Genomic DNA, 22,421 nt, shown 5'->3' on the forward strand with positions numbered 1-22,421 from the left:
GCTGTGCCTGCATTCTTAAATGCAGAGCTATGGGGGCATATGAACTATGCACACATGCACAAGGCTACAGCTAACTTGATCCTGCATTTGCCAAAACCCACAAACCCTGTGACTCAGCCAGAAGGAGATTTTTGTTAGCTTTCACCTAGAAAAGGAGCTTTATCATGCGCTTGAGCCAACAGAGGGCAATATACGCAAAATTCAATATTGAGAAGAAATACTTTTGAAAGACAACTCTAAGCAGCCCAGCCCTTACTGTATCTGGAGTCACATATCACAGCGAAAGGCAGCATTCCACACTGGACCTAAAACCTTCTCAGGCTCCATCAATTAAACCACCACATATGGGGTGGAAGAGACTCAGCAAGGAACTCTCACTAGGGTTCAATGAAAACCAGATGTTGTGGGCACAGCTGTCATGCTTCTTATCAAGAACAACAGAGCAGCCCCTGCTGCAGTTTCATCAGGAACCCTGCCCTTCCTTCCCTTCAGCCCCAGCACTACTGAGAGTCCCTAACCAGAATGAAATAAAATCCTCACGGCCAAAGCATGCAGGAGTCCTCCCCAAATATCACTATTTACGTTAGCATACTGTTTATGGATGTCCAAATCAGGGTCCCGCTGTGACTGTCACTGTGCTTGAGACATGGTGAGACAGGCTCTCACTCCTACCTAAGAGTGGCTTCACTCACTCCCTTAAAAATGTAATTCAGTGTTGGCTCCAGAGCTGGAAGGATTAGAAGGAAAGAACTGTGTATTCCCTCCATAGGGATAAAGCTCTAGCCAATTTCATTTACATGAATTATAATGTATTTACCCATAGGGCTCACATACTGTGTTTTGTTGCTTTAGATGGAATTCCAGATTGCTAAATTCCAATTGTATAAATGATAACAGATTGCTGCTGTGACTGCACCCATGAAAGCGCACTGGAATTGTGCAGGATATGCCCTGAAGGGTGTGAGTCATCCTGACCTACAGGCAGTGAACTCTGCTTTGGAAATGTGGTTCAAAGCAAGGGTTTCTCAAGAGAGATCAGAAGTCATATCCCAAGGTTGGGTCTTTGCCCAAGGACCTGTTTTGTTCTGCATTTCCTTGGGTCCTTTTGCCACAGACTGATTTTGCAGGACTGACTAGTCTGCTGGTGACAACAACATTATCATTGTTTGCACTTGTAAATGATAGGCTGAAACCAAATTTACTTAAATTTAATTACAAATAAAGAAGTGGAAGAAGGGAAATAGCCCTGCAAACAAACCAAAGCATTTTGTTTGGCCTGACACAGAAATTTTTTTTTTGGGTGAGAAAACAGAAATATTTCAGTTTCTCGTCAACCCAAAGCACTATTTTTTCTCAATTCCACACTCAACTCAAAACCAAATTATTTTCACAGTAATACTTCTGAAGACTGCTGAGTCTAATTGGACCCATGAGAAGAGTTTAGGTGGGTGAGGACTGTGACTAAGAGTTCTGGACTTCAACAAGTCAGACAATTAGTGCATCCATTGTCATATTACTATTTCCCAGCTTGACACCCAGACACTGGCCTAGACTGTTGCTCTGAATAAGCCACCGAAGCTGCAGTCAGAACAATACAGGCAGTTGCTTCTCTGGCTGCAGCAAAGTCAGTTGTAAAGGTTACCACCTGCCATCCAACCTGCAGCTGTTCCTCACTGCCCTCATAACTGCACGTGTGCTCTCTGCCTGTGCCTCTTCTATCAACATGATCCTGTGGTTTTCAGGAATTTTTAAAAACTTGTCAAAAATAAAACAAAAATTACTTGCTTTAACCACATCTATTCCTGACAGCATGTGCCAGGCGTGAGCGTGAGGGAGAAGAATTAATATAGAGGCCTTTTTAAGATAAAGAGACATCTTACAGCAATCCTGATGGCTTGTCTGTGTGGAAATCAGATTGCATACCAGGTGTTTTGTAAGCAGGACACAGTAATTTAAAGGCAAAATTGACCCTTGGTGACCTGCATGATATGTGGAGCTAGCACACATGTTTTTCTTTTTCTCTTCTGTGCAGCTGATGTGTTTCAGAAGTAGCCTGTACAGCTCGGATCTGCGGAGACAGGTAGTTACCTACTAATATAAAAGTAAGTCCAACTTCTCTATAAATACCCTGATGCTCCACCAAACAGATCTTCCTCGGATCTTGCAGTGACTCATCATAAGCCATCTGATACTTTATTTTAAACCTCCTACCCCCAAGCAGAGATCAGCTGCAGGTATTTTAACAAGAAGCCGCTCTAGCTGATCCTTCATTTTCATCTGTGATAAACGCGATGTCCTAGAACTGCCTGATCTCATGGGGAGGAAGAAGAAGACAGATGGAGGAACTATTTGTTTACCCACTGAAATACAAACACATTCTTATTTCAGACCAGAAGCTGTTCGAGGCAATGACTGTCATACATTATGGCTGTGTCTGCTGTTATTTTAGTATAGGGCTTCAGTTTATCCAGAGGTCCAGATTCTCCAGTGTCCCTGCTAGCAACAAAAAGGCTGGCTTTCTGCCTTATCTTCCAAAAGAGTCAAATGGCCATTTGGGAAAGGAAACTAAAGTTGAGAAGTGGGTTTACTCACATTTCAGCAGTGACCCTGCAAGTACTATGGGTGCCATTGTGCCCATACTCAAGTCCTACTCTTCTTGTTAATGGAGATGTAGGGTATATATTAGGGGATTAATTGTTTGCAGCTTCTGAGTAGATCGATACCACTCCTGCTCAGAATATGGGCTTAGGAGATAGCATGAAGCCAGCAGTTGTGAGTTGCTCTTAGCCGGAGACATTGAGATGCTGCTGTTGACAAATAGGCAGAGAATATAGCATCCACTTTTTGAAAAAAAAAAAAAAAAAACCCCTGCACTTTCTGTGGCCTTTTTGCATCACTTCTGGGCACAAATCTGTGTTTCAGCCTAACCTTTGACAGCAATAGGAAGTGCTTTGAAAGTGCTTTAAAAGGCTTGATGCTGTTGTGATTCACCTACTTAGCTGCACTAGTATCTGAGGACTGAGTGTGCGTTCACAGTAACTCTTTAGATTATAGAGCTGTTTGGAACAGGGACTTAGTCTTGATCACATGCAAATAGAATAAATAGAATTAGTGTTTATGCAGCCTTCCGTAGAACTTCACTCTTTTTGTGTGTGTGTGGACTACTGTGAGTCAAAACCACCACCAATTTATCAAAAATAGTTATAACCAGCATTCAGCCTGAAAAACTAATCCTGTGAACTGTTGTTTCTGACAGATTTGTGTTGGATGGTTGAGAATGGTAGGTTGGAAAGAGAGGTGCAGATGTGCCTGTGCCCATCCCTGCTTATAGGTTTTACAGCATCTCAGAAGAGCAAAACTCACTGTGCTGAGTGACACCAGGATGAGATCTGTCTCTCTACCCCATCTACTGCTCTGATGCGAGCTTTGAATTAGTTCTGGAATTTGTTTGAGATAGGTTTAAATGTTGTTTGGTGATGAGGTAATAAAAGCCATAGACAGAGACATACACAACATGATTGCCCATACCTTTTTGCCTAAGGAGAGTGGGCTAGGAGTATGTTATAAGAAGATCACTAGCAGGGCATTAAAAAGATAGGGAGTGGCCCTGAAATATGCCCTGTTTCCCATGTGTATGTATTCACTGTCGTAATTGGCCAGATTCTCAGAAGGTGTAAATTGAGAGAGCTTCTGTGGAGTCAGAGTCGCTGGGCACTTTGTAGGCACCAGGGAACGCAAAGGGAGAGTTAAGCCCAACTTGTGCACAGAAGGCAAGAGAAACTGTGCCCTTCTCTGCTTTTGTGCTTCATGTCCTCCTAGTGAATGTAAAAGCCCAGGCCCCTGTGGACCTCATGAGTGTCAAAGCTATGGGGAGCCCTGGGGCTGCAGTCCCAGCACCCTCCACAGTGCTGTCCCAGGGTTTGACTCCACTAGGGTATGTCAGGGTTTAGGTCTCATGCTTGGAGTCACTGCTATCTCTAAGCAGAGGGGTCACATCGCTACACAATGGGCATTGCCAAAACTACAGCCATGACAAATGTGAAACGTGGTGTCAAATGCGGAACAGGTGGGCTCTGAGTTCCTAGGGATATCTTTTGTTGGTGACAAAGTGAGCTAGTGCAATGTCTTTCCAAAGCATTAACATGCTGTCTTGATGCATCCATTCCTGGTGCACTAACTGGCGAGTGGCTGAAAATAGATAAGGAAAGAGAAAGGGCCAGATTTGTGAGAAAACCAAGAGAGACACCAGGATTGTGTTTGGGCCCAGATATTTCAAAATTCGTTGGAGAGAGCCTGGTGCTTCTCTGATGGATACATAACCAGGAAGAAACTTGAGACTGAGTTATTTCAAGGGATGGCTGAAATTTCTAAGGCTGCGTGAAGACCATTGCCCTCAGTTCAAGGAAGGGCTCAGACTTTGGTGCAGTGGCATCAGAGCTGATCTAGCCACTGCCATGATCCCACTCTCCCCACCCCATCTTCAACTGCACCCTTCTGCCTCCCTTCTTGCACTTTTCTGGCAATTGTAAGCTTTGCAATGAGCTGGTTCATAGCGCTGACCAGACAGAAAAAGCCAACTGATGTAGCAAGCTGAAATGGCTCAGCAGAGACCCGAACAGTGGGAATGCATGAGCAGGGAGGGGTGGGAGCATAGAAACATATCTTCCAGTACTTAGATTACCTTTGGCTGTCATGGAGCCACCTCCAGCACACCTCTCTGACAGGATAGAGGGGGGAGATCTGCATTATTGGTAAGGCTGCTGTGTATTGTGGCTGTATGGCTACCTCCTCCACGCCGCCGTCCGAAGTGGCTGTTCCAGCCCCCATACTGTAGCACATGACAAATTCCCTTGTGTCAGCTGCAGGCTGGATTGGGGAACTGATCCCACTTGAAACAAAAATAAGTATATTTTTCTGAATAAGATTTATTCAATGATCTGTTCACCAACACGTTTGCATGATCATGTAGACTGGAACAGCTGGGGGAGCAGCGTGCCAATGCAGTTAGGTGAGAATGAGTAGTACAGGATGGCAGTTGGGGAAACAAGAAAGGCAGTAATACCCAGGGATGGTTTTGCCCCTAAATACTTCTAATAAGTAATATCAAAGCAGAGATACAGAGATTGACTGCTCCAAGGAAGCGAGTCATGTTGGAAAATATGCTTTAATCGATGCAGCTAAATGCTGCATCAAATATGCTTTAATAATGCTGCATCAAATATGCTTTAAAGCATAAAATACGCTTTAATTGAAGCAGCTAAATGCTGCGTAGCATCATCTGTAGCCAAATTACTAGCAATTTTCCTTGGTGGAGGCTAGGTCTTCTTTGTGCTGCTCTCAGAAGCTTGATCAGATGTTTGTCGGGAGTTGCAGTACTGCTCAGGACATATGGCAGGTCTTTTGTATTGAAAGTACCCAACTGTCTGATCGTGTATTGCTGCGTTATAGTGTGCTTACACTGCAGACAGCTGGAATAAACAGCTTGAAAAGGGGAAACCCTCATGGGCACAATGTGTGGAGGTCAGTGCAGTCAGTACAAAGCCCCCATCCCCTTGCTGGGTACCTTTGCAACTCAGGAGGCTTGAAGCTGTACCACACCGAGTGCCTGAACTACCAAGGGTCAAACAAGATTTTGAAGCAGGACCTGTCTCTCCTTGTCCCTTGAGGGTCTGATCATCCTCTGGGATGGGACATACTTAGGATATACAGCCCCCTTCAGCAGCTTAGGATTCTCCATCCTAGAAGCACTTCAGCTTCTTACCCTACTCCCCCTCTTCTAGAATTTTGCCCGCTGTAGTGGTCTGAACCTCCTTCTCTTTTCCAGCCAATGTATTTGTCCAAGTTTGTTAACGGGCAGTTTGTCTCCTTTTGTTCTTCTGTGTATTTTTTTACCTAAAGCAAAAAGCTCTTACCCTTCCCTGGCTATACCATTCCTGTGTTCCCAGACAGCAATTTCTTCCAGCTGTCCTCTGCTGATGAGATAGTCTGTACCATTTAAACAGATTAAATGAACCAGGGCAGATTGTAGTGCACAGACAGTGGCTTGCCCTGCCATACACAGTGGCAAAGCATGAAGTTGAATCTGTTGCTTTCTCTTTGGTTCCTATAATCAGAGTTTATTAGGACACACAGTTTGTGTAGAGGCATGTCCATGTTCTGTCTTCTGGCCTTCCTCTTGGGTGCCCCGGACTGAAAAACAAATAGCTTGGGAGAGACAGAGAAACAGAGTCACCCTGTGAGATATAGAAGAGGGAGATCCTGGATAATATCTGAGTTCCTTTGAAGTGAAGGCTGAATAGATTAGGAAAAGTGTAATTGAATTAAAGCCACTCTTTTTTGGAGTAGATATACTTTTACCCTGGCTAAGCAATTTCCTGGTTGAGTTTTTTATCACTTTCCAGCACCTGCTCGTTTCAGAGGGCGACACTCCAGAGATTACTCTGAGCCAGTGCCAACAGCCAGCATTTCTCACTCCCCTCTCGCCCGCCTCCACCCTCTGCGCTGCTCTAGACACACACCCCAATATAGAATGACAGCACATTGCCACAATTTAAATGACGCTGCCTCTGCCTCTTTGGAAGGACAGGTCCTCCAGAGAGCACCAGCCACAGCAACTGTCCACCCTTGCAAAAAACGTCTCGTCTTCATCATGGCGTATAAAGCAGCACATTTGGCCTTTAAGTCGCGCTGGCACAAGACAGACGAAGAACTCTGTCGGCACAGTATGTCCTTCGTCTTGCATAAGGCGATCCGAAATGACTTCTTTCAGAGTTACCTTTATCTGCTGGAAAAGCTTCCCCTGGGTGAGTAGCTGGTGGGCAGGAGCGTCTGTGTGCGTGTGTGACCGTGCTCTGGAAAGGCATATCATGTTATAGATGGCAGAGTGCAGACACTTTAATGACAATAAGTAGTAGTTTTGAGAAGCCTGGCTAGAGAGACTTACAGTGCTAGCTAAACCATTTGGTACTCTCTCTCTCAGCTCCCTCTAATTCAGTACCCTGTTGTTTTACCTAAATACTCCACAGATTGTTAGGGGTGGGCAAGGGAAAGACCACAAGAGTGAAAGAAAGTTTGGTTTCTGGCTGATGGTTCCTTTTTTTGTCACCGTTTAAGTAAAACATGCATTGACCTGTTTGGAACTTGGAAGGACAAATGCAAAACTAGCAGAGCTGACAGGCCTTACTTTCTGTTGCCTGATACCTGTTTTGTTGGCATTCAGTGTGTCCTTAGCCTTGTCACTTGTATTGTTTTGGACAAGTGCTTGAAAGGTAATGATTTTTAAATTTTTTGTTAAGAGTCTTTGTAATCCCGATCTCTGCAGCAGGCTGTCTAACCTACTGTTTGTTATCTGGGAGGAAAATGCTTCCAAAATGTTTGTTTATAGCCAAATTTCAGTGAAAGCCTCTGGTACAGGATGCGAAGACTTTTTTTGTAGATGCAGAAAATGAATGTTTATTTCTTATGAAAATTTGACCCTGAATAAGAAACAAGATTTCCCCAAGACAATATAGCTAAAAAGTAGATTTGACTTGAGCCTGTATTACGTTATCATGTCACTTTTAAAGCAGAATTATTCCGCCTCCACTCAATGTTAGAACTGTAGGAATATAAGATGGAAAGGATGTGTCTGTGCAACCTGTTAAATTACTCTTCACAGTGAATTCTTGAGGGCTCCTTCCTAATTGAATGGTCCATTTAGGCAAGTGGATTATCTTACCTGATTGTGTGAAACTATACAGACCCCAGTGTGAACTCTGCTCAAGATGGTAGAATTCATGAGTCCACCTGTAAAGAGAAAAAGCATTTCTGTATTATCTTAGTATTTTGATGTGGCTTTTCAAATGCAGCAATAGCTGCAGCTATTTAAAATGGAACATGGATAAATACTCCTATCCCTAGTGGTAGGTAGCTGTGAATGATGGAAAGGAAGGAAGGATGGAAAGCGAGGAAAGTCAATTATAGGTCAATGGAATATCAAGAAGTCTATGAAAATGTTACTCTTTCATTTGTTTTGAAAATAAACACAACATACTAGAAACTGAGCAGGATTTCCTACAGTGTTAACTGTTACTGTAAGTACTAATAGATCATTTTAAGGCTAGAAGGTACCATTATGAACATCTAGCTTAGAATTTCATGTGAAAGTTCCTGCATCATGCTTGTAACTTATGACTGGGTCACAGTATATATTTATGAAGACAAAAAATACCTTGGTTTAAGGGCTGCAAATGGCTGAGAATCCATCAGTCCATCATTAAGCTGTTTCCAGGCCTAATTGCTTCACTCTTGTAAAACTATATTTTATTTCTTGTCTGAATTTTATTTGAATTTCCATTCCCAGCCAACAAGGTTTGTAAAATGTTCCTATCAGACTAAAGATCCCCTCTGCCAGCCTTTTCATGACCTGAATCATTAAAACTTTACTAAAGAGCTTACAAGCTTATTGCCAGCCTATCCAAATTAGTTAGACTCCATGGAAAAAGGTACTGTGAGTCCAGCCCTCATGTGAACATGCAGTGTGTCTGTTACTCCATGGTTATTGTCATGAAGTAAAAGTGTGCATAAGGACAGGTACTGTGGATTAGCTCGTGTGCTGTGAGTACACATCCAAGAAACTTCACAGCATGCTAGGATGTCATGGTCTGGATGGGTGGACAATCAGATGAGTAAAAAGTGGTTGGGTGATTTGGCTGAGAAAGCCATGGTCAAATCTGAAGGTTGGTGGAGTACTGCAAGGGCCTGTCCTGGGACCTATCCTGTTTAACATCTTTATCAATAAACTGGAGGAGGTGAAGGACTGCTTGCTCATCACATTTGCAGATTGCGGCCAACTGGCAGGACTTGTCCACAAGTTCTAGGTCAGGACTGCCATCCAGAGGCACCTAAACAGGCAGGAGGAAGGAGGCAGTGGGAACCTAGTGAAATTCAGATTCACTGAAATTCAAAGGCAAATGCCAAGTCGTGTACCTGGAAAGGAAGAACCTTTGGCAACAACAACACGGGCTGGGCAGTGGCTAGCCAGGGAGCAGCCCTGCTGACAGGATTTTGGTAGACAGCAACTGAACATGAACCAGCAGTGTGTCCTGGCAGAAAAGAAGGCCAACAGTATCCTGGGCTGTATTAACAAAAGCATAGCTAGTTGATCAAGGGAAGTTATTATCCCCTTTTATTCAGCAGCCATTAGACCATATGTGTGGAGTCTTGAACTCCCAATGCAGGAAATGACCTGGAGTGAGTTGGATGACCTCCAAGGTGGCGAGGGAACTGGAGCACATGCCCTGTGAAGAGAGACTAAGGGAATGGGGCATATCCAGCCAGAAGAGACAGCTTCAGGGACACCAAATATCAGCCTGCCAGTACCTACCAGAAGATCATGAAGAAGATGGAGCTGAGCTCTGCACAGTGGTGTGAGGCAGCAGGACAAGAAACAGTGGCTGTAAATGGAAACAAAAGAAGTTCAGACTGGCTGTAAGGAAGAACTCTCCCCATGAGGACAGTAAGGCATTGGAACAGGTTGCCCAGGGAGGTCGTACAATTCTCCATCACTGGAGGCTTTCAAAACCTAGCTGAATAAAGTCCCAATGAGCCTCATCTGACCTCATGTCTGTCCCTGCTTTGAGTGGAATTTTGGACTAGAGACCTCCTTAGGTCCCTTCCAACCTGGATTATCCTGTGATCCAGCACACTCTGTGATGGAGAGGACAGAATGTGGCGGGTCTGAACATCTCTGCAGAATGACATTTTCAAGTTCAGCTCAGAGTGGAACTGAGCAGAAATGAACTGAACTTCTCAGGCTTCAAGACTAGATCCAGATATCTCTGTGTAAACAGTATTAAACGACTAAAGCAACACTAACACTGTGACCTAGCATGGTAGTTAAGCGTGTGCTTAACCCTAAGCATGAATAATGACACTGAAATCAAGCCTCACATTGAAGCTTGCAGTGCAGCCCAGGGTCAGCAAGGTAGAAACTTTGCTTCAAGCTATGCTAACTCCACACTCCCCCCACTCCATTGCTAGGTTCAGTGGTAGAGCACTTAGGCATGTTTACCTATGAGCTGAGCATATCTGGTATCACAGCCTGTTAAGAGAAACATGTCACTTTTACAGACCAGGGTAACATTTATAAATAAAAGACATGAGTAACTTTAGGCCCTGATCCAACAATGTACTTAAATGTGTGTGAATGCCCTTAAGCCCAGTGGACTTTAATGGAGCTATTCAGATGCTGGAAATTATGCATGTGTTTACATGGGCTGTGGGACTCTGTGCCAGTGGGGTGAGATCTGCAGTGGAAAACTCAGATGATCGGTCCATAGAGACAAATACTCCCGTGTGTGAGGCACGTGTCTTTAAGTAAAATCTGCTTTGGGGGTGGGCTGATGTTCATCCTCTATAAAACAGAATTTAAATGGTTCTCGGACCACAGTAGAGAGGTGAATTCTACCCCTGCACCCAGATAACTATTTTTCAACTGATGCACAAAGCAGATGTTGCATTTAAAAGGGAATACTCAGCCAAACTGGAATTAGTTCAATGTCTTGCAGAAAGCAGTTGGAGCCACAAAATAATGTTCACAAATAAAAACTTCAAAAAAATTACTTGCAACATTTACTTCTGCCAGGGAAATTTAGCTGAGTAAACCCTGCAACCAAGAACTGTAAGACAGTCTATTGCAAGCTGGGATTGCACCCAGTCTTACGTATTAAGTGGTCCATTTCTCTAGAGATTTAGATCAGATCCACTGGGAAACAAAATTTTTAACTGATCCATAAGAAAATGTTAGAGATAATGTTTTGGACTTTGCACAGCAAAAGGGCTTAGGTAGATGCTCTCTGTCTAGTCCAGGGGTTTGCATTCAGCTGTAGGTCACCACTCTGCATCCAGACTGTGTTTGCAGTGACTGAAAATTATTAATGTCTCATGACTGTGGAGTGACCTTTAGCGAGCCAGTTCCTGTTCTCAGCCTGCTTTTGCAGTGGGTTTGTTTTAGCCATCTCCACTTGGGGGACTTGCCAGCAGATTCAGCTGAGAGACCAAGTTTGCCACAAAAAAAGCTTCTTCTTACTTTACTAGAAACACATTTCTAATCTTGCAAGTCACCTGCCTTAACACTGAAAACCTTGTCTGTGAAAGACAGCTGCTCCCCCACTCCCAATCTCTGAAAGACTTGCAGCCCCCGTCATGCTGCCTATGCCCTACTTTACAAAGTTCATTGAAATCAGGCTGTGTATCTGTAACAGACCTCACAAGTATTTCATTTCCTGATGCATGAGATGATAGTCCCACATGGGTCATGGAAAGGGAGATGCCTCTGGCTAGACAAGTCTGTGATGAGGGGGAGGCACACTGGAGCAGAGCTGCAACACTAACTGCCATCAAGGACATGTGTGCCTCCTTGCACTTCTCTTTTGGGGTAGATTCCTGCAAGCTGGCAAACCTCCCTCTCTCTCTGGTCCTGCTGCTGGAGCCTGCATGCCAGGCACAGCTGCGAGGCAGATCAGAGGTGAGGTTGATTGGCTGTGTCTGGAAAACGGGGTTGTGGATCGGGAGAGTTGGCAGTGTTGCAAATTCATGAGAGGGAGGAGTAACACTGAGGGAGCAAGAGGTGGAAATCATCTGTATAGATCGCACACTGCATGAGAGAGACTCTGTGGGTCTGCAGGAGAAGACTTTGGGTACAGTGCCACCCTTTACATTAGCCAGTGTCCTTGCATGCCCTCAGGTGGGGGACTTGCATGAAAAGATTTTTGCAAAGCTTGATGGGTAGAGAAAACCCTATGGATGCTGAGACCAGAGCTGGTTTCGGATGCCAGCACGTAAGGCAGGGCTCTGGGGCCCCAGCTGGCCTGGGAGAAGCCCAGTCAGCTGGTGTATGCATGCAAGTCCCAGCAGGCATTCTTGAGCCTAATACTGGTTCTGAGTGAGAAATCTGAGAGCACACACTACAGATCTGATATCCTGAACAGCATATCATCCCCATGTGTTGCCTCGGGTCAAGCTCATGTTTTGAGTAGAAGGACTCTGAATATTTGTTGTTCATGCTGCCAGCTGCCTGCAACACCCTGTCCTAGTGTGCAGACAGCCTATAAATGCCTTTTTCTTCAATCTAGCAGAACAGGATAAATCACTGTTCCTTGATAGGTCCATTAAACAAGCCCTAGAAATCATCACTGGACTCTTATACGGAGATGGCAAAGCCAACGTGCAGGGATTCAGTTCTGTTCACCAGAGAGGCTGGCATCTGAAATGGAGAAAAAAGAGAGACAGAGAGAACAAGATGGTGCCACTCTTGGGGGAAGATGGAGATTGTTTACTGGAGGAATCACAGCCACCAGTGGAGTCTTTTTACCAGGCTCTGGGCCACCCGTGCCAAGTTGTGCTGGGGATTGGCTGCTGCCCCCTTCGTATTAATTTCTTCAGCTAAATGGTTTCTTCTGAGTATGTGAATATAATGAGTGGAGTGTGTAAAACTCCCAGGTTTGACCCTTGCTGGGCTCCATGCTTCTTGTGGTATAAATTTCTCAGGCATAACATAAATGTGTAATGGATTAAAGCTTTAATAGTATCCGTTCAGCAGTTGACTTAAGCAGGTGATGACAGGAGGGGCTGGTAATGCTGCTTTTGTTGGATGAAGGATATGCGGGGCATGCTGCTTATGTGTAACCCAATAGCACTATTCTGTTCCGAGTGGTCCTTGGTGGTAATTATTCCCCATCCTACTTCCTTTGTCCCTCCCTCATTTGCCTCCAAAATGTCATTCTCCTGCTGAGGATGGGCAGGCACACACTTATCATTCCCTGCTGAGCTTGCTTGCCCTCAATAAATACATTCCAGGCTTATATTCAGGGCCTCTGGCCTAGCTCTCATCCTCTGTGTGGAGGGCATAATTCCTGTTCCCCAGCCAGCGTAAGCAAGGCATGGCCTGTTCAGACCCTTTCCAGCAGCGACCGGCAGTGCTCCCGTGGAAGATTAAAGATGCAGTGGCAAAGCGCTGCTCCCTGGTCCTTCTGTGTACGCAGCCGGCAGGGAGCTCTCCCCTTCTGTTGTTATTATCCCAAAAGGTGTTAGCTGCCGGATCATTTCCAGTTCCTCGAGCACGCTGGGAATCTGCAGCAGAGCTGGTCTCACACTGCAAGGTGGTGCTCGCAAAGACTTGTTCCCAGTGTGACTCCATCCCTCCTTATTGCTTAGCTTTCATAGACGGGCTTGTAGTTGTGTTTTCATTGGAAGGTCTGGCTGGGAATAGCTGTGTGTCGTACACACAGGAAAATGGCTGGACATCTGTATGTGTGCATGAGATAGTAAGAGATGCTGTTTTCCAAGCAAACTGTTTATGGCCTGCCTCAATCCAAACTTTTGAGCTGCAATACATAACTACTTTTGATATGCCGATGCACATCAAGTATAGAAAAAGCCAGGATGCAGAGGATAGACCTCAGTTTTTTAAAGAATAGAGGAAAATAGCCCTTTACCCAGCAAAGCTCACAGGTTTTAATAAAATAGCTTCAAACTTATGATTGCTGTATATTACCAGCAAAATAGCCAAGCAATGAAAAGAAATATCCAAGCCTCTGGCAGACAGAAACTTTCCAGTATATCACCCACTGATTATCTCACTCCTTGATCTGTGACACATGAAAGTTTAGGACTGTTTCTTCTAAATTGTCTCCCCACCCCCACCCCTGTACACTCATTTAGGCCTGAGACTACCATCTGCTTTTTGGTTCAGCTTACTTGCAGTGCCACGGACTGTACAGTATCGCTAAAAATAAACCAGAGCAAGTGCCTCATTCATCCACTCTCTTCTTGGTGCACTCTCCGTGCAGCTGTCAATGGGTAGAAAGCATATATGGAAATCTGCAGAACAGTTAGGTTTGTGATAGCGGAAGTGATGACCCTGCATAGCAATAAATGCCGCCCACAGCTTTTCTGGGAGCAAATCAAACCCCTTGCTCTCTTTGGCACGCACGTTCACTTCAAACTTGAAATGATAGTTCACTGCCATGAAAACATAGTGTGATGACAAAAACGATGTCTGAGCCTGGGAGGCACTGAATTTGCCCGAGGGGGGCTGTGTCCCTTCAGGGTCTTGCAGGATTAAATCCAACACCTTTCCTTCCACCTTTGCTTTAGAAACAGAGGTTTGGTGATTTGAAGGCCCAACTTAAGTTTATAGATCTTGGCCATCATGTCTCCAGAGCAATAAACTAAACCAGAAATATCTGTCATTAACAATAAAATAGTGATTTATCTGCTTGCAGTGAAACTTTACGCTTTGACAAGTCAAGTTATCAATGGGGAGATGCAGTTCTACGCCAGGGCCAAACACTTCTACCGGGAGGTGCCAGCCACAGAAGAGGGCATGATGGGAGACTACATTGAGCTCTCCAATACAGACATTGAATCCTCCAGGGAGTTTCTCAGGAAGTTTGTTGGGGTGAGTCATTTAATCCCATCTTCTGCAAGAAACAGTGGTGATGTGTCATAAATGACATGCACTGTGCCCGGTCACATATATTTTAAATAGCACCATATGTCATATTTGATGTGCAGTCACAGGTCATAACTGACTGTCATTGGGTCTAGTAATGTATTCTGCCAGGTCATGCATCATCATGAATACGCATTTGCCTGGCCATATGTCATTGTTTACCTGTTTTGCATCCTTTTCTTATGCTCTAAAGCTTCAAAGAGGTTTGTGCAAGGAGTTCCTATAGCTGTGTTTGGGTGAGAGATTAATTCTCAGTGCAGGACTGGGACCTTTCATGATAAAATCCTTGCTGGCTTCAGTGGGAGATTTGTGCAAATTCCTGCAGTCCACTTGGGAAAGTAGCTGAGACTAAATACCAAGTTTCTGTTTTGCCTATTTATAGATATTTCTGAGAATGCTGCAACAAAACCCAGCCCTCCCCACACCTCCCCTCCCCCAAACATTAGGAGTATATAGAATAAGTTACCCACTAGGAAAAATATTTTTTTCTTGAACATTCCAGTGTCACTAGGGACCTTTGCAGGCAGATTTCTAAAGGTCTGTAAACATCTTCAAAGGTCTGCTTTGACTTGAGATGCAAAGAGATGCCAAGTAGGATTTTAAAAGCACCTACAATAGCAATATCACTTTGGCACTTAGGTTTCTGAAAATCCTGTTGATGCCTAAATGGGTCTTTGGGAATCTGCAAATCTTTAAAAGTGTGGCCTGATGGTTTTCTGACTGCCCTTCCCTCTTCCCAGGGGAGAAGCCCACTAAATTAGCTCAACAACAGTATTAGATGCTAAAGAATCCACAAACCTACAGGAAACCAAATTTCGTAAGTTCTCCTGCTCACAAAATTACTAGTTCTATATAATGCTACCATAGATCTTTCATTTTCTGCTCAAATGTACAAATTTGGGATAGCCAGATGACCTTTTTTTAGTCTTAATGATCTACTGTGGGAAAAAAGCTCAATAGGTTAATTAGATGTTGTCTATAAAAAAGGGCATAGTTTAAATGGATTGGGATGGAAAATGAGTGTGGCTTAACAACAGATAGAAATCCTGTATAGCAGTGAAGGGCAACTGATGGCAATTTGCTGTACCTGATAGAGGGAGGCTTTTGGGGCAGTGAGCCAGCAAAACACAAATGAACAGCTACATTTTTTTTATTAACAGTCATTTGTATTAATACTAATGCAAAAAGGCTTCACAACATTTCAAAGCCTCTCTGTATCAGGCTTTCTACAAACACAAAAGAAGAAAATACAAAGGAAGTTCAGCAAGGCAGCTGAACCTGATGGTAAAATGGCATTTTCAGGAGAAATGCAATGCAACTTACAAGCCTAGAGCCAGCTCAAGGCATATTCCTTAAATTTTACTTAAGTGTTGTTTTAAGGACATTTGTGGAATTCAAGTGGTGCATAAGCACGTACTCAGGGAAAGATTTCACGCTTCCTAGACATCATATAGATTCAGTTTCCTGAACGGCAGGTTTGTATCACACTGTTACGCTTTCTTATCTCCAAGACCCGAAAAGGAAAGAAGTACAGTCTGTAGCAGAGTTTCGCATGCCAAAGAGAAATCATACCCAATGCATCAGGTGTGATGACAGATGCAAAATACTCCAGAGCAGAGTTCCTACTCCTATTATTAGCCAGGGATAGAAAGGATACTCTGAATGGCCAAGATCAAACAAGAAAAAAAAAAAAGGAACAGAAAGGAATCTGCACGTTTTGCTAGTTCTGATCTGGTTTGTTAAAGCCTGTCCTCTTTTGAGATATAGTCAATTGATTATGTTACTTATGGTTTATTTTCCTTTCTTACTACTGCAATTTGAATCCTATTCGACCAGATACAGACATTTACTGCCTTTCTGTAGTAGTGACTTTATTGTAAAGCTAATTTGAGTTGTGTCTTCCCAAGTTTATGGCTCTATGAATAATTTTTTTTTCCAATAAGGTGATCAAGATAGAAAAAAGCAATTTGCTTCACCCTAATATAAATTATACTTTCTTTTCTAAAGAGGAGTTTTAACAAAATCAGAAAATAGTAAAATTAGTTTCAGATCAACTTAACAAATTTCACTTAATTTTTTTATTGTTTTACCCTCTGAAAAACTTTTCCCTTTGTTTTCAAGATATGTCAGTTCCAAAACGAAAAATGCTGTTTAGAAATGAAAAGTTGACAAGTTATTTTTTTTTTCCTTGAAAGTTGTGAAAAAGAAGTATCTTGACATTTTCAACATTCTTTCCCATGTTTTTTGGCTATAACTATTCTCTAGCTTTGAAATATCAATTTCACAGAGAGTTTTATTCTTCCAAAATTTTATTTTCTGGCAAAACTAGTGCTCCTTAAAAAACAGTTGCCCAGTTCCACTCAAATTACCCCTCTTGAGTTAGTTTGGCTGGTGTGGAAATGCCACACAGTGACATTTCCCTTACGTGACTGATGTTGCATACCTTCATGTATGGCATTTCTTAGCGTGATTCTTAGCACCACTGTAAACTGAGCTATGGATTTCTTTACCATTGGAGAATTTATCTTGCCTGGGCACATGGAAGGAATTACAGAAAGGACTAAGGACTTCACTTATACTTTAGCCTGTCTCCTTCCTAGGCGAGTCAAACTGAGTTAAAAGTGCCACTGTGCTCAAGTTAAGAGGTTTTATGTGTGTGTGGGCAGAACTCAAACCAAGAGCAACATTACTTGAGCCAACAATGCTGTACAGACAAGCTATAGGCTGTCTTAGGTACAGTCATACTTGAAAGGTTATCAGCAGAGCTATAGCACTGCATATTTATGGCAATGTATTAATGCCAGTTAAAGCCTTGACAGACACTGTGTTTTCAAGTGCCTAATCCGGAGGTAATGTGTAAAAAAGGAAATAAAGAAAACAAAGGAACCATTAATTCAGGAACAGTTGTGAGCTATAGCTGTGTGAAATAATACAGACAGAGATTATATTAACTTTATAGGTCCCTTTCTGCCCTAAGCCCTTTCTCCCTTTCTTGTCCTCAGTTCACCTGCCTGATTGGTTACTTGCTGAATAAAAAGCTTCTCAAAAGTGATTTTTCTCCTGTTTGATCAGGGGGATGAAAGAGGTGTTGTTGAAAACCTGATTTTTAGGTTTTTTTTTTAATTTAGAAACAAAACCACTGTGATTTTTATCTGTTTCTTGAACTCTGATTTATTTTTTATCCTACGTATCTACACTGCCTACCTGCCCTTCCAAGACCTGAAGTAGCATCAGGAACATATTCCACAGCTCTTTTATCCCTAAGGAAATTTGTGAGTGCCCTATTTAGCTTTACAGAAGAATTTTTGGGTGTGTATGTGTACTAAATGATAGTGATTCTGAGTAATGGGAAGCAGGTGATCAGAGGAGCAGTCAATCTTAAATTTTGAAGCCTGTTCTGGCTTAAAATTTTCACTTACACTATTTTTTTAAATAAGGAGTCTGATTTTCAACTCAATTAGGCTTTTGGGAAAATGATTGCCTTCCAAAGAAAATGTTAATACCCTGTCAAAGCTCTGAGCACTTCCAAACTGAAAATATATTAGCTGAACATGGAATTATGTCAACATTTTCATTACAAATGGAGCCATGGTGCTTCACAGGGCTTCTCAACTGACTGCCTGATGCTCTTGCTTCCTTTCAGCAAAGTGTGGGATCAAGCTTCATCTCCCATGATTGTTCCCTTTCCTTCTTCTCGATGGCAAATGGAGATGTGTCATCAGAGGTCCTTGCTGCGACACATCATGGGAGATGAATTCCCTGTTTCAAGTGAGGTACTGTGACTATAGGTTCTCTGAAACACAAATGTCAAAGAAGTTACATGGTTTTTTTCCAAATTCTGTTAGTTGTTTTGGTAAATCATCCCGGTTTTCTCACCACCTTTCTCAAAGATTTTTACTTAATCACATCAGTGTAGGCCTGTATGTATCTGCCAGCAAACAGTATGGAAATCCATCTTGTAAAGATCCAAGACACAGATCCTTCTCCTTTCATGAACTCCTTGTTACAGCTTAGTCTGGTCCTCAGTAAAAGCCACATGCTCCTAAGTGCAGCCTGTGAATGAAGAATGGCTCACATTTTCTGGCTAACTACAAACAGGTAGTCTCCAGAGTCCAATAGGTTTGAAGGCTTGTGGACTCTTGCACACATCGGGAGATTAATCTTCCTAGGTATACAAATTGGGACCAGCAGCCCTAAAGACTGGCAAGAGCCTTTGAGGTCCTTGTGCTCTTTCTACAGTTACTATATGTAACCAGATGCTCAGCTGGGCTATTCATAGTCATGTCACTGACGGTACTGTCCTTTGACCTTAATAATCAACTGAATTACCCACTGAAGCAAGGCCAAAAAAGCAGTGAGTTACATGATTTATGCTTGGTCATTACAGAGGGGGTCTCCCAATAAGCAGGAAGAGCAAGACTCTTCCTGGGCTTATTTCCTTTAAGAGCAGTGAAGTTGCAGCAGGGACTTTGGCCCATAGCTTTCACTTCAACACTCAGTTCCAGGGGACAGGGAACAGGTGTTTACATTTGCTTTTAATATATTTGTTTAACAGATAACTTTGGCCAGGGGAGCTCCAATCCCACAGTCAGTGCATGTACAGACTTAAAATTTCTGTTTTACAGAATAGCAGCAGGCTCTTAAGAGCCTTTTTATAGCTAGAATGGAAGCTTTAGGGGTGAAATACAGCTTTCATTATAAAGCTCCTTTTACAGTGACTCATTATTTTCTCACAGACATAACCTTTGTGCCACATTTTTTCATGTCTGATCTCTGTCCAGAGATGATATTTATGAAGAAAAAAAGAACAGTTAAGCAAAATCTACTCAATCATCCCTCGTCTCTATGCCTAAAAAAGAGATTCTGTATATACTCCAGTCCAAACTTTTTGAGTTGTCGTAAGTTACCTACAACTCAACTTTGAATGAAAGATCTTCGTTCAAACACAACTTGTTTTGAAAACTGCACTCTGATCCCAAGGATGCTGTGTATCTGCAGAGATGTCCATGGGCACCTTGGGAGTTCTGTGCTGCAGAAGTTACTTCTTGCATGCAGTATTTGGTGTATGCTTACTTTTTTGTTAGGCCTTTACAGGGCTCAGAATGAGGCTTATCTCGCCACGTAGCTGGCTGTGAGGTATGCATATTTGACAGATGAAGTTGCAAGGACTTTACAAAGACTAGTGGATCTTCTGAGAAAGCTAGGAGCTTGTGAAAGATTACGTCTCTTCTTATACCAAGCAAAAACTTACTGTACAGCCACAAATGCAGGGCTGCAATGAGGAAGTCCCATCAGCAGCAGCCTGGGAACATCGCAAGGCCAGCTTGGCTCACACATAGGTACCCAAAGCTGTATTGATACTGTCCCAGGTTCTTATCAGTCTTGCAACAGCCCTGCACAAATAAGGAGACAAGACACTAGGCTTGGTGGACTAAAGGCCGTAGAGGGTAACACAGTTGCTATGATCTTTCAGGTGGTATTTTTCAGATTTCAAATTATTTTCTTGTATCCCACAGGGGGTGGGGAAAGCTGGCACCAACCGCGCCCTGGACTGCGGTTCTGGGATAGGTCGTATCAGCAAGCATGTCCTGTTACCAGTTTTCAGGAGTGTGGAACTGGTGGATATGATGGAGAATTTCCTGGCTGAGGTCCCGAACTACCTGCAGGGCAAGGAGGACAGAGTAGAGATGTATTATTGCAAAAGCCTCCAGGAATTCACTCCAGCCACACAAAGATATGACGTCATCTGGATTCAGTGGGTTTCAGGTTAGTTCAGCATGATTCATCCAGCCCAGCATCTTGGAGAACTATACAGCCTGTGCTAAAGTTCATGTTAAAAGAATGGTACAGCTGTAAAAGGAGGTTCTCACATCTTTGGAACTGCTTCCTAAAATCTCACAAGAGACTTCTGAGAGTTCTCCCCAGCCATATGCACAGTGAGTACAAATCAAGTTGGTTTTTTTCAGGTCACGTATGGGAGGAAGGTACATGTTCTTGGAGAGTAGCCTGCATGCTAAGGTGCAGCTGAGGAGCAGGCCTTATATATGGGTTTTCTTGAGCAGGAATTTTCCTTCTTAGTTGCCTGTGCTGCAGACAGATACATGGGGTTGGCCTCACCTGTGAGCAGGGATTTCTGAATCTGGTGATTATCCAGACTTGGGGTATTTCAGGAAACAATCTGAAAAAAGCTGTAGTGAAATCACCAATACCTATAAGCCAGATCATGTCTTATACATGCACTGATGCTTATCAAACAGGTTCACTTAGCTATACCCCACAGTACCCCCTCATATAAGCAATGTCTGCTTCTTCTGCAGCCACCCCAGTGAATGCCCTGCAGCATTAAGACCAGCAGACTGGCCATCAGATAATGTGGGCTATGTTCCTTTCCAAAAAAAAAAAAGTTCTTAATTTTTTCTAGAAAACCTACTGCAGTGCCTAACTGTCCTTCCAGAAAGAAGATTTTCTCCTAATCTGTGAACCTAGGTGTCCATGGTGCAGTTTCAGTTGGCAGAAGTCATTATTCTAAAGCACAAGAGGAGGCCTGAGCAACTCCTTCTCTCCAAAACCCTGGAGATGGTTTCTTGCTAGGCAAAAATAAAGGTAAAAGATTAGCACAGGAGATGGTTTTATTCAGGAACACTTATTTGTCCTCTACACATAGTCTTAAAAAGTAATGAAACTGAGCTTCTTAGAACAGGTTTTTATAGCTGTACAAGAAATTGCTTCAGAACAGTATAATTTTCCTTTGTATTTTTGCTTTTCTTGAATAACTAGTCATTGCAGTAAATGTAGCTCCTGCCTCATCTTTTGTGCAAATCTGAGTCAATGTGAGACTGAATGAGCTAAGACTTGTCTGACACTGTGCTGATCAGCTATGTGGCTGCTAATGAAGGGAGCATATGCCTTTTCTTTAGCACAGACACAGATATGAATCTCCTTTCTCCATCAATTTCAATGAAATATCTAGTGATCTTAAGCATTAATCAAACTTCTACCCCTATCTTGAATTTGGCTGAAATATGCCAACAAGCTCAATGCTTTTTGGTGGAGCGAGGGCAGGACTGTCTGGTAGAAAGCAACACTGTGAAGATCTCATTTTCTTGGGAAACTAGGCTAAAACCTAAGTTAAGAGAACGTTAAGTTCCAAATTAGGTATTGAAAAGCTTCAATGAATCTTGCCGATGCGATCTTGATTTGTCTTATATATGCATAAGTATACGAGCCCAGGCTGTTATTTTATGAAAAAATAAAAATGCAAGTTTACATTTAATATAGAAATTACCATTTTCCTTCAACTTGAAAGGTATTCAGCTTCAGGCTTTGGGGCTTTTTTCTTTTTCTTTTTTTTTTGGGGGTGGTTAAAGAAACCTGACATACTATGTCAAAATGTGGTTTTGAAATGACAAATCCCATTTATAAAAGTTTAAGTCTTCCATCAAGAAAACTAAATATTTTGGCTAGAAAATACAAATGATTATTTTTTTCAAGTTTTTCATTCAGTTTCTGACCACCTGTCCTTGTTAATTCATTTTAGATGTTTCACATGTGAGAGTTCTCATTTTGCTCTTCTCTGAGCCCTGCACTACTGATCTCAACATAACAGAAGTATTGATCTTTGAGAAGGAAGGATAAAAAACACAATCTGAAGAACGTATTGAAAAAGTACTATTTTTAAATATATAAGGTATATGCAGAAACCACGACAGTATGGGGTAATATAAAGAATTTATTTGGCAGTTTGGAAGGTCTTGCATTCCTCTCTGGATCTTTGATCCAGAACTCCTTTGATGGATACATAATGTTACACAAAGTTATAGAGATTTGTAGCATTAAAAGACGGAAGGGACTGTTAGATTATCTAGTTTGACCTACTCTATATCACAAGCAGTTATATTCATTCCTTTACCCTTGTACTGAGCCAGTA

General features: G+C 42.7%; 1 protein-coding gene across 7 annotated transcripts in view; it reads left to right on the top strand.

Moving 5' to 3' along the window:
- Positions 1-6,363: 6,363 nt before the first annotated feature.
- NTMT2 (N-terminal Xaa-Pro-Lys N-methyltransferase 2) overlaps positions 6,364-22,421 on the top strand; it is a 50,135-nt gene continuing 34,077 nt past the window's right edge. For 4 of the 7 annotated variants that reach the window (XR_012776514.1, XR_012776515.1, XR_012776516.1 and 1 more), the window contains exons 1-3: positions 6,366-6,803; positions 14,265-14,440; positions 20,011-20,260. Coding sequence is in view for 2 of the 7 variants with exons in the window: in XM_075508020.1 (XP_075364135.1) it covers positions 6,530-6,803; positions 14,265-14,440; positions 20,011-20,260 (700 nt within the window). In the remaining 5 variants the exon portion in view is untranslated. Of the gene's footprint in view, positions 6,804-14,264; positions 14,441-20,010; positions 20,261-22,031; positions 22,160-22,421 lie in introns of all 7 variants that reach the window. The other 3 variants (XM_075508021.1, XR_012776517.1, XR_012776518.1) reach the window with 3 other exon arrangements.

This window comes from Mycteria americana, chromosome 7 (genome assembly GCF_035582795.1).
Source record: "Mycteria americana isolate JAX WOST 10 ecotype Jacksonville Zoo and Gardens chromosome 7, USCA_MyAme_1.0, whole genome shotgun sequence".
NCBI lineage: Eukaryota > Metazoa > Chordata > Aves > Ciconiiformes > Ciconiidae > Mycteria > Mycteria americana.